The sequence below is a fragment of the Centruroides sculpturatus genome, unplaced genomic scaffold (genome assembly GCF_000671375.1).
Source record: "Centruroides sculpturatus isolate CEXI.00-Female unplaced genomic scaffold, Cexi_2.0 scaffold1250, whole genome shotgun sequence".
NCBI lineage: Eukaryota > Metazoa > Arthropoda > Arachnida > Scorpiones > Buthidae > Centruroides > Centruroides sculpturatus.
Window position 1 is genome coordinate 106,446 of NW_019385476.1, and position 20,116 is coordinate 126,561.

Consider the following 20,116-nt stretch of genomic DNA (forward strand, 5'->3'; position numbering starts at 1 on the left):
AAATTTATTATCACTATTGTTAACCTTTACATTAAATCTATACAAATTATGATTTTTAATTAATTTGTTTAGGACATATTTATTTAGAACATATTCGAGAAATAATAATAAAATATTTAGAAAATATGCAGCAAAACATTGTAATAAATCAAGAGATCTGTTAATTAAAACAAATAGTTTATGTATGGAAAAATCGAAAACGTCCAGTATAGTACAATTTAACTTATAAATTGTACTTGTGATAACAAATTGTACTATATTGGTGAAACTGGTAGATCTTTAGGTATTAGAGTAAAAGAGAGTGAATCAGCAATCAGATTAAGGTACAAACAATCACCGTGGTCTATTCATTGTACCATTGATAAAAATAATGTAAAAATATTAGCTAAAGAAAAAACAATTATTTATGAAAATTTAAAGAGCATATAATGATAATGAATTTAAATAGAGAAACAGATGATATATGGGATGACATCATCATCAGTAATAAGTGCTGTAGATGAGGGTAGAATAATGAGTGTGTCTTATGTATTCATACATGTGGTTTTAATAATTGTAAATTTACTTCATTGTAGAAAAGTCAGTGATGGTTTTAATTGTATAATTTAACTTATTCATTTTTAGATAATCTAGAGAAAAATACATAAAAACAATAAATTGTAATGCAAAGTTAATTTGGTTAATTTGTTGTGGAAGTATTGTGCATTAAAAAAGATATAAAATGTAAAGTACAATTTCAAATACATGTAAGAAAATGAAATATGTTTTTTTCTTGGATTTGTTTAAACAGATCTTATTATCACAATGTATAATCATCTTGATTAGAGCATGAATGCATTTTTCACATAACAAGAATACACTTTATTCAAGAATAATATCATAGAACTCTTAATTTTTTACTTTGGTCATAGTTGTATGATGTCATTGTCATGAAATTATGACTTATCTAGTTCTTTTAATCTATTTGACAATAATTTACACTTCTTTATTTCAGAAAACTGATGGAAAAATAGCTGTATTAGGTTCATCACATATGTTTTCAGATCAATATATTGATAAGGAAGAAAATAATAAAATAAAGGTGAGTAAATAAAAATAATTATAAAATAAAATCATAAATAGTAAATAACACCCCAAAATATAATAATGTATTTTTTAGTAGGAATAATTAGTTTACAGTGGTATCTTGTATTCTGAACACTTCAGAATTCTAATGCAAAATTTGACAAAAATTAGCCTCAAAGTTTGAACTGCACACACAGTGAAAAAATGTGCTCAAAGCATAAATGCAATCCGTTATGTGTCCAAGTCATCTTTTGCATTATGCTTGTATGTTTTCAGTGCTTGTTTTTTGCTTTACTTTTAGTGTATTTTGTTATATATACTGTATTGTGTGTTATTCATTGATTTTTAACAATTTCTTCCTGCAGTTTTTCTTTGTTGACAGCTTTTGGGTGCCTCCTATGTTTTGTATCCTTTAGTTAAAAATTTCCCAAATGGAACTTTTTAAACCACATTTGACATGTTTGAAGTTCATCTTCCTCATACACATTACAAATTTTTTTACAGTTTGTATGGGTGTTATACTATTTTCAAAACTCATAAAGCATAATATTCATGATATACTTTTTATCTGAAGACATTACAACTTGATTTTATTCAAACAAAATGTGAAATAAAGAGTTTAAAGTAAACTTCTGAACAAAGAATAAAATCTCACACTATATATAATATATTAAACTTCACAACTGTTATAATTAAATCATGTCTATGTTAAGATGCCAAAGTCCAGTTTGTAACCAATAAATGCAATTTAAATTTTATTATACAGTATTTATTTATTTTATTTATGGTTTTCATGTTTTAGTTTATTATTAGGGCATTTAATAGTATTAATTTTACTTTAAATTATGTATATTTGCTGTTTTAAGTTTATCAAAATATGTATTGTTCAGGGTCATTGGTTAATTCACTTTCCACTATTTCTAATGAGAAAAATTGATTAAATTTTGAACAATTCAGAGTTCGAACGACCTTCTGGAATGAATTAAATTTGAAGTATGCAGGAGGCACCACTGTATATATAATTAAATAGTGTTTAAAAGTTTTTTAAACTACCAATCTGTATGGGAGGGGAAATCATTATCATCTTAACATTTGAATGAAAGTTTTTTGTTTTTACAATATAATTCTAATTAAATATAAGCTAGATTTGAGAGAAATGATGTACTTTTCAAAGTAAATTTGATAAACATGTTAAAAATTTTCATTACAAATATGACATATATAAAGTGATGATTATTTTTGATTTGATGAAATTTTATTTTAATAATACACAAAAAAGATATGTGCAAATAATATTAATTAATAAAGTGGATTAATTGTTAAAATTTTTACTATATACTAGTACATGAGCCCAGCATTGCTCGAGCAAAAAGTAACGATAGCAAAGATTAAGATTATTAGATTATAATCAATCTTACCAAGTGCAGGAATTAGGTTCCTCCTTTTCCAAGACTAATTCAAGAATTTTTAAATGGGTCTAAAAATATGTTCGATTTCCTGCAAAAATGCAAAAAAACCACATCTAAAATAGTACAGTAGATGCCGAGTTCTTCAGGGTAATCCTTAACCCTCTCCCACTCCCCTGTAGAGGGGAATTTTGAAAATCCTTTCTTACTGAGCATTCTCATGATGTACCTAACTGTGTACCTGATTTCGACTTTCAACTCCTAACCTTATTATTATTAATATTAGGGCTCTGTGCTCATTATTATTATGTTGGGTTTAGTGGGTTATATTTGGTTGACACTGGTGGCTGTGTATTATGCTGGACCAGAGTCAAGGCATAGTAACCAAAACAAAACAAAACAAATATAAAATAAATGTGTTAGAGTGTGTATTCAGGAATTTCCTAACAATATGACATGTATTCAGCATAGTTGTCTTCTGTAGTGTGATGTATATTTTTCTATTCAACTATAATGTTTCCAGTCTTTTGTGTAGGGTGTGTGGTATCACACCTGTACAGGAGAGAAAACAGGTACAATAAGCACCCTGTCCATCCTCCACAGATTCCTTATTTTCTGGGCACGTTCTGTGTACTTGCTGACTTTTTCAGTGCATGTGTTTTGTACATTGTGAGTGTTTGGAATGGCTATGTCTATAATGTATGTGATTTTATTGTGCTTGTCAATGAGTGTGATGTCTAGTCTGTTGTGGAAATTGCTTTTTCTGTGATTATGGCTCTGTTGTAGTACATTTTGTGTGTGTGTAGTTTTCCAATACTGTCTGTGGAATGTATTTGTAGTATGGTTTGTGGATGTCTAATAATTTGTGTTTGTTTGCAAGCTCTTGGTGTATTATATTTGCTACTTGATTATGTCTATATAAATAATCTGTCTGTGCCAAGAGCTTACAACCAGAAGTAATGTGTAGTATAATTTCTGACATAATGTGGCATTTTCTGCATGTGTCATTTGTGAGTGTTGTATCTTTGAATACAGTAATACCCCGACTTACGCTATCCCCACTTACGCGAACCCGGAGTTACACGATTTTCAAATCTCGTCAATTCGTCTTTTGTTTGAGCACCACGCAACCCTTGATTACTCAATCCCCCCACACTATTGTTCAGCTTACATGTTTGGATGTGTCGCGCGGAATCCACACATAGCTACAATTTATTTTGTGTTATTTATTTCTGTGTTTGTTATATCTACGGAGACTTGAGAGACTCTACTATGTCATCCAAATGAAGTAGAACTAATTCTTCTGCATCAAACAAGAAAAGAAAAACTTTATCTTTGGAATGTAAAGTTAACATTGGGTATGTTCGTAAAGTCGAACGAGTTAAACGAGAATGACGTCATCGTTATTCCTATTTCGTTAGACTTTTCGAACGATTCGTTACTAACGCGTTTAACTCATTTGACTTTACGAACGTACCCATTATTAAAGACTTCGATACAAAAATGAAAATTTGTGAATTGGCAAAGAAGTTTGATCTACCGGAATTGTCGGTCAGAACAATTATAAAAGGCAAAGAAAAAATTCTCGAAGCTGTGAAAAATGCTCAATCTTTAAATTCAAGCATCATTCGTAAACGTCACAGTATTATCGCTGAGATGGAAACAATGTTAAAATTATGGCTAATAATCAAATAAATGTGAAAAATTGTAAAATAATATAGGCCTAATTTGTTATACATATGTATTATCTAAGATTTTATTAAACATTTTTTTCTAAATTATTGTTTTCTTTAGTCTCCAGCCCCAATTAAAAATTATTTGTATGTATTTATATGCAAAATTATACCCCGACTTACGCGGTTACCGCTCGGTCCCACGTATCACGTAAGTTCGGGGTATTACTGTATGTGTTTTCTGTAGATTTTAGTATTTATGACCTGATCCTATATGGCAATCATGAACCCTTCCATCTTCCCCAAAAATGCATCTCCAAGCTAACCAGCTGTTTGATGCAGTTTTGTCAACAAAATCCTGGGCCAGGTTGTAGGGATGTCTGCCATGGAGTACCTTTCGAGCCCACAATTGCTTAACAGGATCTATGCTTTTTATATGTTGTGTTCTGTTCATATGATGCGAATGTAAGTTTAATGGTGTGTTATTTCAGTAGAGTTACTGCTTTATGTAACTGTGATGTTTTTTGTTTTTTGTAGAAAAACTCTCGCAGTGACTGTATTTGTTTGTAGTGAAAGTTTACTGTCAATTAGGCCATGTTTGCCATCTTTACTTGGAAGGGTTAATCTTTCTGTGGCAGATGTAGGATGATGATGTTTATTATTATTGTCATTATCATTGTATATAAATTATTACTGCTTTCNCCAAGGAAGAGAGGAAGGAGCAATTAAATAATGAAAATTATAAAGGATTTTAAAAAATATATAAAAATGAAGAATATCGCACTTCTGACAATCGCTGCGAGTGTGTAGGTTAAATTTGGAGAATCCGTGCTTCTCGCATGGACAACTGTATGTGACCAGCTCACGCGTCGGAAAAGCTTCTGATTTATTCGTGTACGCACCAGACGAAAAAACAAAAAATATCTTGTATCCACAAGCACTCCAATAAATAAATAGAATTGAAACGACACTTTGAAATGTTTTCCTAAGTTTCAATAAAAATGATGAAATGTAAATTTAATTTTATCATAACGAGTTTGCTTGAATTTCCTTTCTTCTGAGATTGCAGCAATGTGCGACGGGTAAGCTAGTAATCAAATAAATGTGAAAAATTGTAAAATAATATAGGCCTAATTTGTTATACATATGTATTATCTAAGATTTTATTAAACATTTTTTTCTAAATTATTGTTTTCTTTAGTCTCCGGCCCCAATTAAAAATTATTTGTATGTATTTATATGCGAAATTATATCCAGACTTATGCGGTTACCGCTTGGTCCCACCTATCATGTAAGTTTGGGGTTTTACTGTATGTGTTTTCCATAGATTTTAGTATTTATGACCTGATCCTATATGGCAATCATAAACCCTTCCATCTTCCCCAAAAATGCATCTCCAAGCTAACCAGCTGTTTGATGCAGTTTTGTCAACAAAATCCTGGGCCAGGTCATAAGGATGTCTGCCATGGAGTACCTTTCGAGCCCACAATTGCTTAACGGGGTCTATGCTTTTTATATGTTATGTGTTCTGTCCATATGATGCGAATGTAAGTTTAATGGTGTGTTATTTGAGTAGAGTTACTGCTTTATGTAACTGTGATGTTTTTTGTTTTTTGTAGAAAAACTCTCACAGTGACTGTATTTGTTTGTAGTGAAAGTTTACTGTCAATTAGGCCATGTTTGCCATCGTTACTTGGAAGGGTTAATCTTTCTGTGGCAGATTTAGGATGATGATGTTTATTATTATTATCATTATCATTGTATATAAATTATTACTGCTTTCCAGTTTAAATGAATTATAATTTTTATGAAATCAAATATATATATTTTTGTTTGTTTCAGGATGTNATTATCCCTATTATAGAGGTTTCTTATAACCCAAAAGAATAATTACTTACATCCATAAACTATAAACTTTCCAGTATGTCTATCTACAAAATTTTGCAAATGATATAACACACACTTTATATTGCTGAGAACCAACTTTATTACTTTAAACAAACAACCTGATCAACCAGCCATCATCAGGCCAATGATATAACTGTTCATTTATTAAAATTAGATTTATCATCATAAATATTTGTTTATTTTTCATTTCTGAAATTTAATCATATTTTATTAATAGACTGTCAGAGAAATTTAATTACAGGAAAAAAGGATATAATGCACAAAATTTTAAATTATCTTAAAAACGTTTGCTTTTAGATGAAAAATATTACAACTACATTTGTGAAATTTTCCAAAAAAGCTGTATAATTTGCAAAATTAACTTTTTCCAATAACATGCATTTTTCAGATAAAAGCAATCTTTCAAATTTATTTGAATTATGTATCCTTTGCTTACACAAGTGAATTGACAATTTGTTAATTTGATATTTTATTATTAGTAGATTGCCTGGGCAAAAAGTAAGAACAAGCATTAAAATGAAAACTGTATTAAGAGTTTAGTTATTTTTGCTGACCATTGTCGTGGTTATTCCAAAGTGTTAAATAAACTAGACTTCTCAAAAGTGAAATTGCAACACAATGAAGGAATGCTCATAGCTGTATGCACATTGCAGGATCAGTAGAGGTGATAGAGATATGCAAATAATTAAAAGAATGGTTGCCTGATTATCCCTTGATTAATGGTTGCCTGAGATATCCCTTGCTAAGCTTGCCATTGCAGCATGCATGTTGTCTATTGTATGTAGCTGTGGTCTCTGGCGCACCTCATGTCAGACAATGTCGCACAGGTGTTCAATGGGAGAGAGATTCGGCGAGGCTGCTGGCAAGGGAAAGATATGAATTCTATTCAGGCTGGTGAGAATTCACCATGCAATGTGCAGTTGAGAATTATCTTGATGGAACATCATGTCAGGTGTGGCCTGAACCAGTGACCAAAATACAGGCCCCCACAATTCGTATGACATACTGATCCATTGTCAGAGTACCAGAAATATGTACCAGGGCTGTCTGATACAATGCTTCCCCAAACCATGATGGCCAGTTTAGGGCCAATGTGATGCTCAGCAAAAAGGACTGGCACAGATTGGAGGAATGATAGATGTGGAATATTGCCATACCTGTTATTCCTCCATAGACAGAAGTGGGATTCATCTGTAAACAATACCCAATGCCAATTAGTGGTCCAATTGTGATGACAATGACACTATGCCAGGCATACAGCCCTACTTTGTGAACCTGTTGTGAATGGTTTGGGTGGACACAGATCCACCTGTTAATGGTGATAGATGGCTTCGGATGTCATGTTCCATGGCAAATGGTCCCAACAGAGTGTTTAGCAAAACTGCTGGTCTGTTTGCTCTGTTGTGTGCCACTGCAATCCATTCCCTCTTCAACATGTTCACAGGTTCACAGATGTTCTTGCGTTCATCATGTCACACATTGCTGAATGGTACTCACATCATGCCATGCACATGCCCAACATGCAATTGCATGTTGGGCATGTGCATGGCAACTGNTAAAAAAAAAAAAAAAAAAGGATTTTTAATAAATTATCCCTATTATAGAGGTTTCTTATAACCCAAAAGAATAATTACTTACATCCATAAACTATAAACTTTCCAGTATGTCTATCTACAAAATTTTGCAAATGATATAACACACACTTTATATTGCTGAGAACCAACTTTATTACTTTAAACAAACAACCTGATCAACCAGCCATCATCAGGCCAATGATATAACTGTTCATTTATTAAAATTAGATTTATCATCATAAATATTTGTTTATTTTTCATTTCTGAAATTTAATCATATTTTATTAATAGGCTGTCAGAGAAATTTAATTACAGGAAAAAGGATATTGTGCACAAAATTTTAAATTATCTTAAAAATGTTTGCTTTTAGATGAAAAATATTACAACTACATTTGTGAAATTTTCCAAAAAAGCTGTATAATTTGCAAAATTAACTTTTTCCAATAACATGCATTTTTCAGATATAAGCAATCTTTCAAATTTATTTGAATTATGTATCCTTTGCTTACACAAGTGAATTGACAATTTGTTAATTTGATATTTTATTATTAGTAGATTGCCTGGGCAAAAAGTAAGAACAAGCATTAAAATGAAAACTGTATTAAGAGTTTAGTTATTTTTGCTGACCATTGTCGTGGTTATTCCAAAGTGTTAAATAAACTAGACTTCTCAAAAGTGAAATTGCAACACAATGAAGGAATGCTCATAGCTGTATGCACATTGCAGGATCAGTAGAGGTGATAGAGATATGCAAATAATTAAAAGAATGGTTGCCTGATTATCCCTTGATTAATGGTTGCCTGAGATATCCCTTGCTAAGCTTGCCATTGCAGCATGCATGTTGTCTATTGTATGTAGCTGTGGTCTCTGGCGCACCTCATGTCAGACAATGTCGCACAGGTGTTCAATGGGAGAGAGATTCGGCGAGGCTGCTGGCAAGGGAAAGATATGAATTCTATTCAGGCTGGTGAGAATTCACCATGCAATGTGCAGTTGAGAATTATCTTGCTGGAACATCATGTCAGGTGTGGCCTGAACCAGTGACCAAAATACAGGCCCCCACAATTCTTATGACATACTGATCCATTGTCAGAGTACCAGAAATATGTACCAGGGCTGTCTGATACAATGCTTCCCCAAACCATGATGGCCAGTTTAGGGCCAATGTGATGCTCAGCAAAAAGGACTGGCACAGATTGGAGGAATGATAGATGTGGAATATTGCCATACCTGTTATTCCTCCATAGACAGAAGTGGGATTTATCTGTAAACAATACCCAATGCCAATTAGTGGTCCAATTGTGATGACAATGACACTATGCCAGGCATACAGCCCTACTTTGTGAACCTGTTGTGAATGGTTTGGGTGGACACAGATCCACCTGTTAATGGTGATAGATGGCTTCGGATGTCATGTTCCATGGCAAATGGTCCCAACAGAGTGTTTAGCAAAACTGCTGGTCTGTTTGCTCTGTTGTGTGCCACTGCAATCCACTCCCTCTTCAACATGTTCACAGGTTCACAGATGTTCTTGTGTTCATCATGTCACACATTGCTGAATGGTACTCACATTATGCCATGCACATGCCCAACATGCAATTGCATGTTGGGCATGTGCATGGCAACTGTGCACATTGACAAACCGATGTCATGAAGCTCCAGGATATGGCCCATTCCCAGCCATTAATTGATGGTATTCAACTCACTGTCATCTTTGACGCATTATCTATGTTTCTTCAAAAGTTTGGCTGCTACAAACCATTGCTAATAGCATTTACAGTCTGAACTAGCTGCTGGTCTTTATAGCTTGAAACTGGCTACCACATGACCTGATGCATATGCAAACTTATTTGCAAATCTCTATCACCTCTACTGGTTCTGCAATTTACATGTGGTTACACATATTCATGGTGTTGCAATTTCATTTTTGAAGAGTGTATAATAAGAAAAAAGAAAATGCAATAAACAGAACAAAAAAGACAAAATCTTTGAAGAAGAAAATATAAATTGATCTTATTTAAATTCAAGTAACAAAAAAAAATAAAATAAATAATTAGATTCAAGACAAATGGATCAAAGATTTGCACTCAGCACTCTGGAAAATGCTTTGTACTTACTAAGAATGTGATACTCAGCCAGTATGGAATGACATAATTTCATTGGTCATTTACACAGGAATTGGTGTTTTTCAACAGAAGATAGTTGTTTGACTTTTGCTTGCACAAGAAAATTCAAGACATCCAAATTTTTTCTAATGTTAACTAACATATAATTCACAGCTGGTTATGAAATGGTAATTTGATTGGTTGGCCAACCAATCAAATTTTGTGAAAAATGCATCAAATATTTAAGCTAGGAGCCTTGAAAATCCTTAAAAACATAATTTGTATTTGCTGGTAATTTTGTATTAAGCAATTTTCTTATTTGAATGTTGGCTAGATAGAAGGGGACCTGTTGCAGATTAAAGTTAATTTCATCAAAAGTAGTTGTTGACTTGGATGAGAGGATGGTCCCTGAAAAGTTTTATTGTATTTCTGAAACTTGTTGAAATGTAAAAAGAACAAATCAACTAACAAACTCTCTTCTTTATATATTAGATGGATGTTGGTTTTATACTAGAATGGGTAGAAAGTAACTAAGCATTGAGAAATTACTATAATTTTTGTAATAATAATGCAATCAAATAAAATTTGTGCGCACATATACATCAATCAATGAATTTTATAATTCCTGCATTGGTGGTTTGTGCAATGACTGAGAAAGTATGCATATGCAGTGGCAAAAAAGATAGCTAACCACTTGTCTGTTCAGGAATGAGTGCAGATTGCTGCATTCTAAGAATTGTGGAATTCAGTGATTGCTGTGAAGAGATGGTTTCATACAGTGAAGGGAAATTGCACCACAATCCATCTAGAAACATTCAAGAATTGTCATTTGAAGCTTTGTTGCTGCTCAGAGAAGTGGCCATCCATCCACATCATGGTTTCAGTAAAACATGTCATTGGTAGATAGCACCAGTGCCTATATTGAATTTTAAGGTATGCATATGTATTTCTATTTAATAAGGTACATTTCAAATAATTTTTATCATCTTTGCATTAGAAATACAGTGGTGCCTCATATACCGTACGCCTTGAATAGTGGACACTGCGAACAACAGACTTTCTGTTTGGCCGTTACGTGACTCGAGCAACGGACTGGCTGNTGTGTCATCTTCTTTTGAAAACTAAATTATTTCAAATTTTGTAATTATTAAATTTTCAGATGTCTGAAAAATATCTAAATAAGATTCAAACTTGGAGTTATTGCTTTGTATATGTGAATGATTTAATATCATTTAGATTTAATCCAGTATAATAAAAATATTTTATTAGACTATAACCTAGTAGTTATTTGTTACCAATTAGATCAATTCTAATCTGGAAACTTTCATGTATAATATTTAATGTCTATCTGTCTAGAGAGTAAAGCTTTTCTGTTTATTATTATTTTTCTTTCAGATATCAGACTATTATACAATACCATCTATCAGTAAATTGTCAGAACAGCCTTTTAGTTGTTTACAGGAAAGTGAAGAAGTTCCAACAGATTATACCAAATTGTTTGATACAGCTCTCTTTCAATTAGATAATAGAGTATTACCAAAAGTGATCAAGTAAGTTATCTGACCTTACTGAATATTCAACTAAATCATTAGAAATCTAAATGAAATCAATTTGATTTATAATAGAGCATATGAAGAATTAAATATGAAACATGAACCTCTACGTTTAATTACACCACAGTTTGAAACTCCATTGCCAGCTTTACAACCAGCTGTAAGTTTGAAAAGATTTACTATTTAACTAGTTTTAAATATCATACAAAGTATACAAGTACATACATAAAGGGTTTCCAACCTATTTTGCTTATTTGGCCTCTTTTCAAAATTAGATTTAATTTGCAGACCTCTTGCCACAATGACAAAAACAAGAATAAACTACAAATAGGATAAAATAAAAAAAATGGGAATTAATGATACAGTAGAAGTTTGTTTTTAATCCAGTGCCTCATAATCTGGCATACTGGTATTTCATGAATAGGAATTTGTTTGGACACTAAAGACCCATTATGCAAAGAAAGTGCAGAACTATAAGCAATTACACATCATAGACATATTTGAAATGATCCAAAAATGAACTTAATTAGAATACCATGTTGTGGAGGCAGAAGAAGCCATAATGTCCTGATCCCACAGATGAAACAATTCCATTAATATCATTTTAAGAATAGTTAGGAGGACCTCAAACTTCTATGCAATGTAATTTGGAAAACTATACAGTCTACATTGTATTGTGCTGAATGAACATCACTTTAATATATCTCATCAAAAATTTCTAGAACAGGAATTAAATTTTTGCATAAGTCATACCTTCAAAGTAGCTGTGGAAAATGAAATTATCAGTAATCAAGTAATTCAGTTTAGAAGGTATCTTTTCAAGCATTCCATTCTTCCTCACTTCATTCATTTTTATCTTTGTAGACAGTTTGCTATAAATATATTTATAAATAAGTGAAATGGAAAACAATGCAATTTATACAGTTCCAATTCAAATGTTCTAAGTGTTGAAAACACAAAATGGTAGCCGAATGACAAAAATTTTTTTAAATTTCACTTCAGTTTTATTTCATTTATTATACTGGGTGATCATAATTAATGTACCTCTATTCAGTACTGTCTAGAGAGAGATTTTGCAATCCAACTGCAACTAAATCTGGTATGGTGATATTTCAGGATATGCAGACATTTTCATAAAAAAGATTAGTACTGAAACTAATCACTAGGCACTTTTAGCACTGCAAGCAACAAAAACACAGTTTCCTTTACATAAGCAACTGTGTTGCAGTCAAGTTCTGAGTGTAAAAGTGGCCATAACTGCTGAATATATTTTTATCATCTACAATGACTATCTTGCTGGAACATGCATTTCTTGTGAAGTTGCCTTATGAAAACAATGACAATGTTGTAGCTGCATGTCATAAAAATTTATGGCAAGAACTATTGACTTCATAAGCTCTCAGGAGAATGATCACTTTATTCAAGGAAACTTGAATCTGGGAATTCAACCAAATTGAGAATACAAACCTATCATTTCATAATGTGAAACAATCATTTTTACTTGTTGAAAATGTTACCATAACTGTTGTTGAACAGTCAATAATTAATGTTGCATCTCCAGTAGTGCATGTACAGTGTCATGGCAGTTCAGTCTATCCTATGGCACAGTGTAGAAGATACTGAGAAAGTTAGTGCATTATTATCCATTTAAGATCAGCCACAGCCAACAGTTGCTTGCAATTGACAGGGAAACGCAACTGACCTTTCCATTAACCTTTCTTGCTAGAATGGAAAGGCCATGGAAGATTGAGGTTAAAATGGGCCATGTTCCACACAATGGAACAGTGAACATCCATAACTATCACATTTAGGCTGCAGAAAACTCTATTTTCCAGAAGATTCCAATACATTTGCATAAAGTTATACTTTGGTACAACATTTATCCTTGGACCATTTTTTTTCAAAGAAGATAGTTCCAATGGGCCTGGGATATACTCTGTAATGGTCCAAAGATACAATGAGGTGCTCATCATTTATGTTATACCCCAACTGCAATAATAACAATGGCTTGAGTCAACTACTTTCATTCAAGATGGAGAACCATTACTTATTGGGATTGTATATAGCACTTTGTTAATTTCCTGCAATGACATTTCATTGAGAAAAGTGTGTTCAGTCATGTATTTCTTATTGCTTGGTCCCTTCATTTTCTAGATCTTAATCTGTATGATCTTTGATTGTGAGATACTTAAAAAGTGTGGTTTATCAAGGATATATTGTAAAGTTAGCAGCCCTAAGAGACAATACAATACTGCATTTGAGATGCATTATAAAGGATTAATTACAATAAGTCAGCTATAAAAATATTGTTCATCATCTTCGGGCTTTGAAAATAAATATCACATTGTGCAATATTAAGTTTAATTGTGATCACCCAATGTAATATGAGTATTAATTAAATATTTAATAATAAAACCTGCTGAAATCAACTCTATAAAACTTTTTCTATTCAATTTTTTTATGTTTGTAATATCCAATGATAAAGGTTCAAGAATTGATCACTTAGTTCTTATTAGCTGTAGATAACTAAAATAGGTCAAAATTTAAAAAAATTAATAGTCAGTTTGTAAATATTATCTTCTAAATAATTTTCTAAGAATTATTAATTAAATAGAGGAGGAATTACCAGAAACTTGTTTCATGAAAGTTGATAACTTCAAATACAAGTATTCAATAATACCAACTAAAACATACAGTTGATGCATAGCAAATGAATAGGAAAAACTAAAGCTGAAGTATATATATAATACGTGGCTAGTGATTTTGGAAAAAATTCCAATGGCAGATGAATGTCTGCAGCGTAAAAAGGATATTTCATATTTTTAAAGACTTGGTAAGTTTAAACAAATGAAAAGCTGTTTAATGAATTCATAATTGCATGTTAAAATCAGCAGTTAACCAATATCATTGCATAATCCACACTTACTTTCAAACTGACTCTTAAACACAGATAACCTAAAAATCTATCTATACAAAGTTATGGTACTTAATTAATGATTTGAAAATTTGAAATTTAGTGTGTCATCTTCTTTTGAAAACTAAATTATTTCAAATTTTGTAATTATTAACTTTTTCAGATGTCTGAAAAATATCTAAATAAGATTCAAACTTGGAGTTATTGCTTTGTATATGTGAATGATTTAATATCATTTAGATTTAATCCAGTATAATAAAAATATTTTATTAGACTATAACCTAGTAGTTATTTGTTACCAATTAGATCAATTCTAATCTGGAAACTTTCATGTATAATATTTAATGTCTATCTGTCTAGAGAGTAAAGCTTTTCTGTTTATTATTATTTTTCTTTCAGATATCAGACTATTATACAATACCATCTATCAGTAAATTGTCAGAACAGCCTTTTAGTTGTTTACAGGAAAGTGAAGAAGTTCCAACAGATTATACCAAATTGTTTGATACAGCTCTCTTTCAATTAGATAATAGAGTATTACCAAAAGTGATCAAGTAAGTTATCTGACCTTACTGAATATTCAACTAAATCATTAGAAATCTAAATGAAATCAATTTGATTTATAATAGAGCATATGAAGAATTAAATATGAAACATGAACCTCTACGTTTAATTACACCACAGTTTGAAACTCCATTGCCAGCTTTACAACCAGCTGTAAGTTTGAAAAGATTTACTATTTAACTAGTTTTAAATATCATACAAAGTATACAAGTACATACATAAAGGGTTTCCAACCTATTTTGCTTATTTGGCCTCTTTTCAAAATTAGATTTAATTTGCAGACCTCTTGCCACAATGACAAAAACAAGAATAAACTACAAATAGGATAAAATAAAAAAAATGGGAATTAATGATACAGTAGAAGTTTGTTTTTAATCCAGTGCCTCATAATCTGGCATACTGGTATTTCATGAATAGGAATTTGTTTGGACACTAAAGACCCATTATGCAAAGAAAGTGCAGAGCTATAAGCAATTACACATCATAGACATATTTGAAATGATCCAAAAATGAACTTAATTAGAATACCATGTTGTGGAGGCAGAAGAAGCCATAATGTCCTGATCCCACAGATGAAACAATTCCATTAATATCATTTTATGAATAGTTAGGAGGACCTCAAACTTCTATGCAATGTAATTTGGAAAACTATACAGTCTACATTGTATTGTGCTGAATGAACATCACTTTATTAAGGCTAATGTGCACATTTTGTTTCAGTAATATGAGTGACCAATGTATTTTGCTTCCCATAAGCAATTGCAAGAACAATACATTTAAAACAGGATTTGTCATGCTCAGAGCATGTATAGCTTTTGTGAATGTATACAGTACATTTTTGAAAAATTATTATTATATGCACATGAATCATTGTGAATGTTGATTTTGTGCAATAACATGCTTTTTATGTTTATCCCATAGAAAAAACACTTAAGCAAAGCTCAATGAAAACATCTAAACAAAGAAAGGTTTTGAAAGTTGTGGCATAATACTGGACCAAACTTGACAGTAAGACTCAACTTGTGAATAAAGTGCACATTACACAGACTTACAACTACAGGAAGTTTTGGATGAAGCAATGTCATCGTGTAATAAAGCAAGAAAACAAGCACCAACACAGTACAAGGCTTCAAGCGTTACTTTGATCCTTCACTAATATTGCTCAAAGGTGCTTTAATGTTCAGCCAAATTAATGTAGGTACAACAACTTTAAGGTTCAAAGTAAGCTTGAAGCAAAACACCATTATAAAAACAGGTTTTTATAATGGTGTTTGTTTTCCTGATATCATGGTGATATTGCTTCATCCAAAAGTTCTCATAGTTGTCTGTGTAATGTGCACTTTATTCACATTTCAAATCTGGTTCCAGTGTTCTTATGTTACATTTAAAGGTTTTCTTTATTTAGATGTTTTCAGTGAGCTTTATTTTTCAACCTGGTTTCACCAATTTTTTATGGGATTTTGAGTATTTTTCAGTCATCAATAACTTCATGATAGAATAGTTTTTATGATAATTCTATGTTCACCTGACAGTCTCATGAGTGCACTACATCATGTCATGTGATGGCTGATTGGACTGCAATTTGAAAAAATTGTAGACCTATAAATTCCCACTGTCATCCGTCTGTTTATTTGTCTGCTTTTCCTTAATCTTGAGAATGAAGTTAGATACATGAAAGACGAGACTAGATATGGAAACCTTAGGGGCAGGAGGCTGTGATTAACTGTACAGTACATGAAATTCAAATGTAATCCTTACATCATGTTATTTCAATTCAAAAATTTTCCTTAAAAGGAGTTAGATAGATGATTGGCACAACTCTATTGCTAACAGAAAAGTATGATATACAGGAGCAAGACACTACTAATTTGAGATGGAGAGCATATATTTTAAATTAAATAAATTAAAAATATGATTAAAAATTGCAGCCTGGCATTGTGACAATATCACAATAAATATGTGCTCATTGATCAATAATATGCCAGAATTTAAAAAAAGAGTATTTATAAAATAATACCCCAATTTTTAATTCATTAGGCTATTATTAATTAATAGAGCAAAAGTAATTGCAAGACATGAAGTTATGCAATAATTATCTGATATCACATAATTCTATTTTTAACTGACAGTCATGTGATAGCCTGCACTTGTTATGTAATATCTGATTGACCAATAATATGTTAAAAATTGTATAAATGGGCTATTATTCTATAAATACTCAATATTTTTGAATAAAATACTTCAAAAGGGCAAATAAGACATGGTTAGCTCTTAAACGAAATATTAAACATATGCAGACAATCTATCCAGATTGTTTTTTTATCTTGGTGTTGCTATTCTCTAGATCTAGTTGACAAAATGCTGATTATGTAAGTCCAAAATAATCCAACAAATTATTTAAAAATTTTAAGATGTCCATTGTACTCATCATTGACATACTTATTTTAAATTTCATTCACATCAATTCATTGCTTATGGAGATATTAAGAGTCAAATTTGGCCCTTTAACATCATATGTGTGGCAGAGCTTTATGAAAAATGAGTCTATGATGATGTGTTTCCGTAGTTTTTCAATCAATCTTAACACAGTGTAATCATGCATTGTATCATTTTCAGACTGATTACAATTGTAAACAAATCTGAAGCATATGGCAGCATACAATGGTACAAAATGTACAGCTATGTTTGCAATGTTCGGATTGAATTTTGTGAATATATAAAAACATCCAGTACCATACCACTCTGGTCCCGTAGGTGCCAGATTAACCAACTTCTACTATATATTTTTTTTATAAACATAAATCAGAATTCAAAATTGTGTTTTACTTTAAATTTTATTAAAGATATAATAAATCAATTATCATCACATGTCTTGTAAATGAAAGGTAATTTTTTTGTGAGGCATTGTAGACATTTCAGTTTTGATTTGCAGTGACATTGAATTTTGTCTTTTCTTTTCTCAACTTTTCTTTAAAAAATTTATCTTTCTTTTTATTTATATACTTTCACAAATTTTTCTTTAAAATATGATGGATAGGTTTTCGAAAAAGTCCATGAATTTCTTTCAAATAATCATAAGAATTCATTTTAGCAAATGAATCTGTGATCTCATTACCTACAAATCAATCTCCTATTGAATATACCATAATACTTTTAACATCACATTCAGTTATTTCTATTTTGGAAATAGAAAATTAATAAAACAATTTAATTAATAAGAACATATGATCTAAATAATGATGTGCAACTAATTAATTAAATGGTTAACACTGCTTACTGTCCCTTCACCCAGATATTGATAATTTACTTTATCATTTCCAACATAAAACTTAATAATGCATGAATGTTTTGAAAATATTTTTAAAAATCTTATTAATATTATTTCCTATCTACTTTCAATATTCCTTTAATTAAATTATAATTATTGCTTCTTGAAATACTGGATGACTGTAATTAAAGTAAAGGTGTTTTGATCTCAATTGTACAAAATCGGTTTGGCCAAACTCAACCAAAATTGGTGTATGTATTGAATATTCAGTCCATGGGATTTTGATTTCTATAATAAAAATTTTTATTTCAAATTTTGCCATCAGAGGGAAAATGGAATTGTACATGGAGCTTATGTGCATATTTACACTCACAAATGTGAAATTCCTGAAGTGAGAATTGCAGATTCAAGTCCTATTTTGGGTTAATTATTTTCTTCCAGAACAGTATAAATTAATTATTAAAATATTACTTTAATATAATTATTAAATTTATTAAGAGATGAAACCTAACACCTACCTCTAGGCCAAATTACTTAACATTTAATTATTAATAGTAGCATTAATATAATCCAATATAATCTGGCAATCATTTGGCAATCTAATAATTGGGTTTATGAATGTTTATATTTTGATATCAAGAAATACTGCTGAACTTTATTATTCCACAACTCCAACTGCATAGATGTCTTGACATGTCTGTGTTTATGCAGGATGCAGGACCCCTCAAATACAATTTAATTTGCAGCAAATCCTAAGATGACATTCTAGCAAAGACGAAATAATTAGTCAAACATTCCCTAAAAAGTGGCCAGCCTGTTTGCCCGACCTCACTCCATGCAGTTTTTGGTTGTGGAAGTGTTTATAAAGTATGGTTTACCAAGGACTTATGGATAGTTTGGCAACTTTGAAAGACCAAATAATGCTTCACTTGTTACAAATTGGTGGAGATGTATTGTGTTCTGCAATAGAAAATGCAGTTCATAGAATCCAGTTTTTGGGACATGTGAAGTCCAACATATTGAAACATATTTGTAATTGAGTCAAAATAAAAACTATTGTCAACTGTTACCTTTTGTTTTCTCTATTATGTCTTATTTACTCCAAGTACTGTACAGTGTCATTTTCCCCCTGGTGGCAAAAATCTGAATAGTATGTACGTACACTAATTTTGGTTGAGTTTGTTTGAACAGATTTTGTACAACTGAACTGAAAATATCTCTACTTTAATCACAGCCACCAAGTATATCATTTTAAATTATTGTGTTGCAGACTGCTCTACTAAGAATTACTTTCCCACTATTTGAGAGAAATTGTTTAACCTTTGTGATTATTTGTGTACAATGTGATGTAACAAAGCTAAATAAAGATTCATAAAAACAAAATTGATTTCATTAAGAGAGGATCAAGAGAGGACCAACAACAAAATTCATTGACATTGCAATGAAAACAGTCATGCAGTTTTCAAACCTGCTTAATATTTTTATTGGTAGATTTGGTATTTTTTTCTTAAGATATATATACCAGTGTTCTTTAATTTTCCCCCAAGAAGAAATGGCAGCTCCCTTTTCTGGTTTCCTTTTCTGGTCCATTTTATGAAATTACAGTCAACCCCCTATAACACTGTTGATTATTCCATTTTACATGAATTCCATGTTGTACGAGTCACTTAGATTTTACAAATACGTGTGCCGGGCTGTGAATGGCTCATATTTGTAAAATCTAAGTGACTTGTACAACATGGAATTCATATAAAACAGAATAATCAACAGTGTTATAGGGGGGTCAACTGTACTAACAGAGAGAGAATTTTCTAGAACATTTCACGAAAGTTGTATTTTTCTCTATTTCTATTAATAATTTCCTAGACATATCATATATTTCTAGATTCGTCTGGAGTAGAGGAAGACGTTGCACATAATTATAAGCTAACAAAATTAATATATTAGATGAGATTAATATTTTAAGTTAAAATTTATTATTTTCTTCAGTATGGAATCTGAAATACAAATATTCCATGACACTGCTTATGGTATTTTCGACGAGATTAAGAGATATTCCCTGCAAAATCGAAATGCTAAATTTGGG

General features: G+C 31.2%; 1 protein-coding gene across 1 annotated transcript in view; it reads left to right on the top strand.

The window, feature by feature from the left end:
• LOC111639335 (intraflagellar transport protein 52 homolog) overlaps positions 1-20,116 on the top strand; it is a 65,477-nt gene that overhangs the window by 38,874 nt on the left and 6,487 nt on the right. The window contains exons 7-9 of the mRNA XM_023385195.1: positions 995-1,081; positions 11,127-11,281; positions 11,357-11,444. Coding sequence (XP_023240963.1) covers positions 995-1,081; positions 11,127-11,281; positions 11,357-11,444 — 330 coding nt within the window. The remainder of the gene's footprint in view (positions 1-994; positions 1,082-11,126; positions 11,282-11,356; positions 11,445-20,116) is intronic.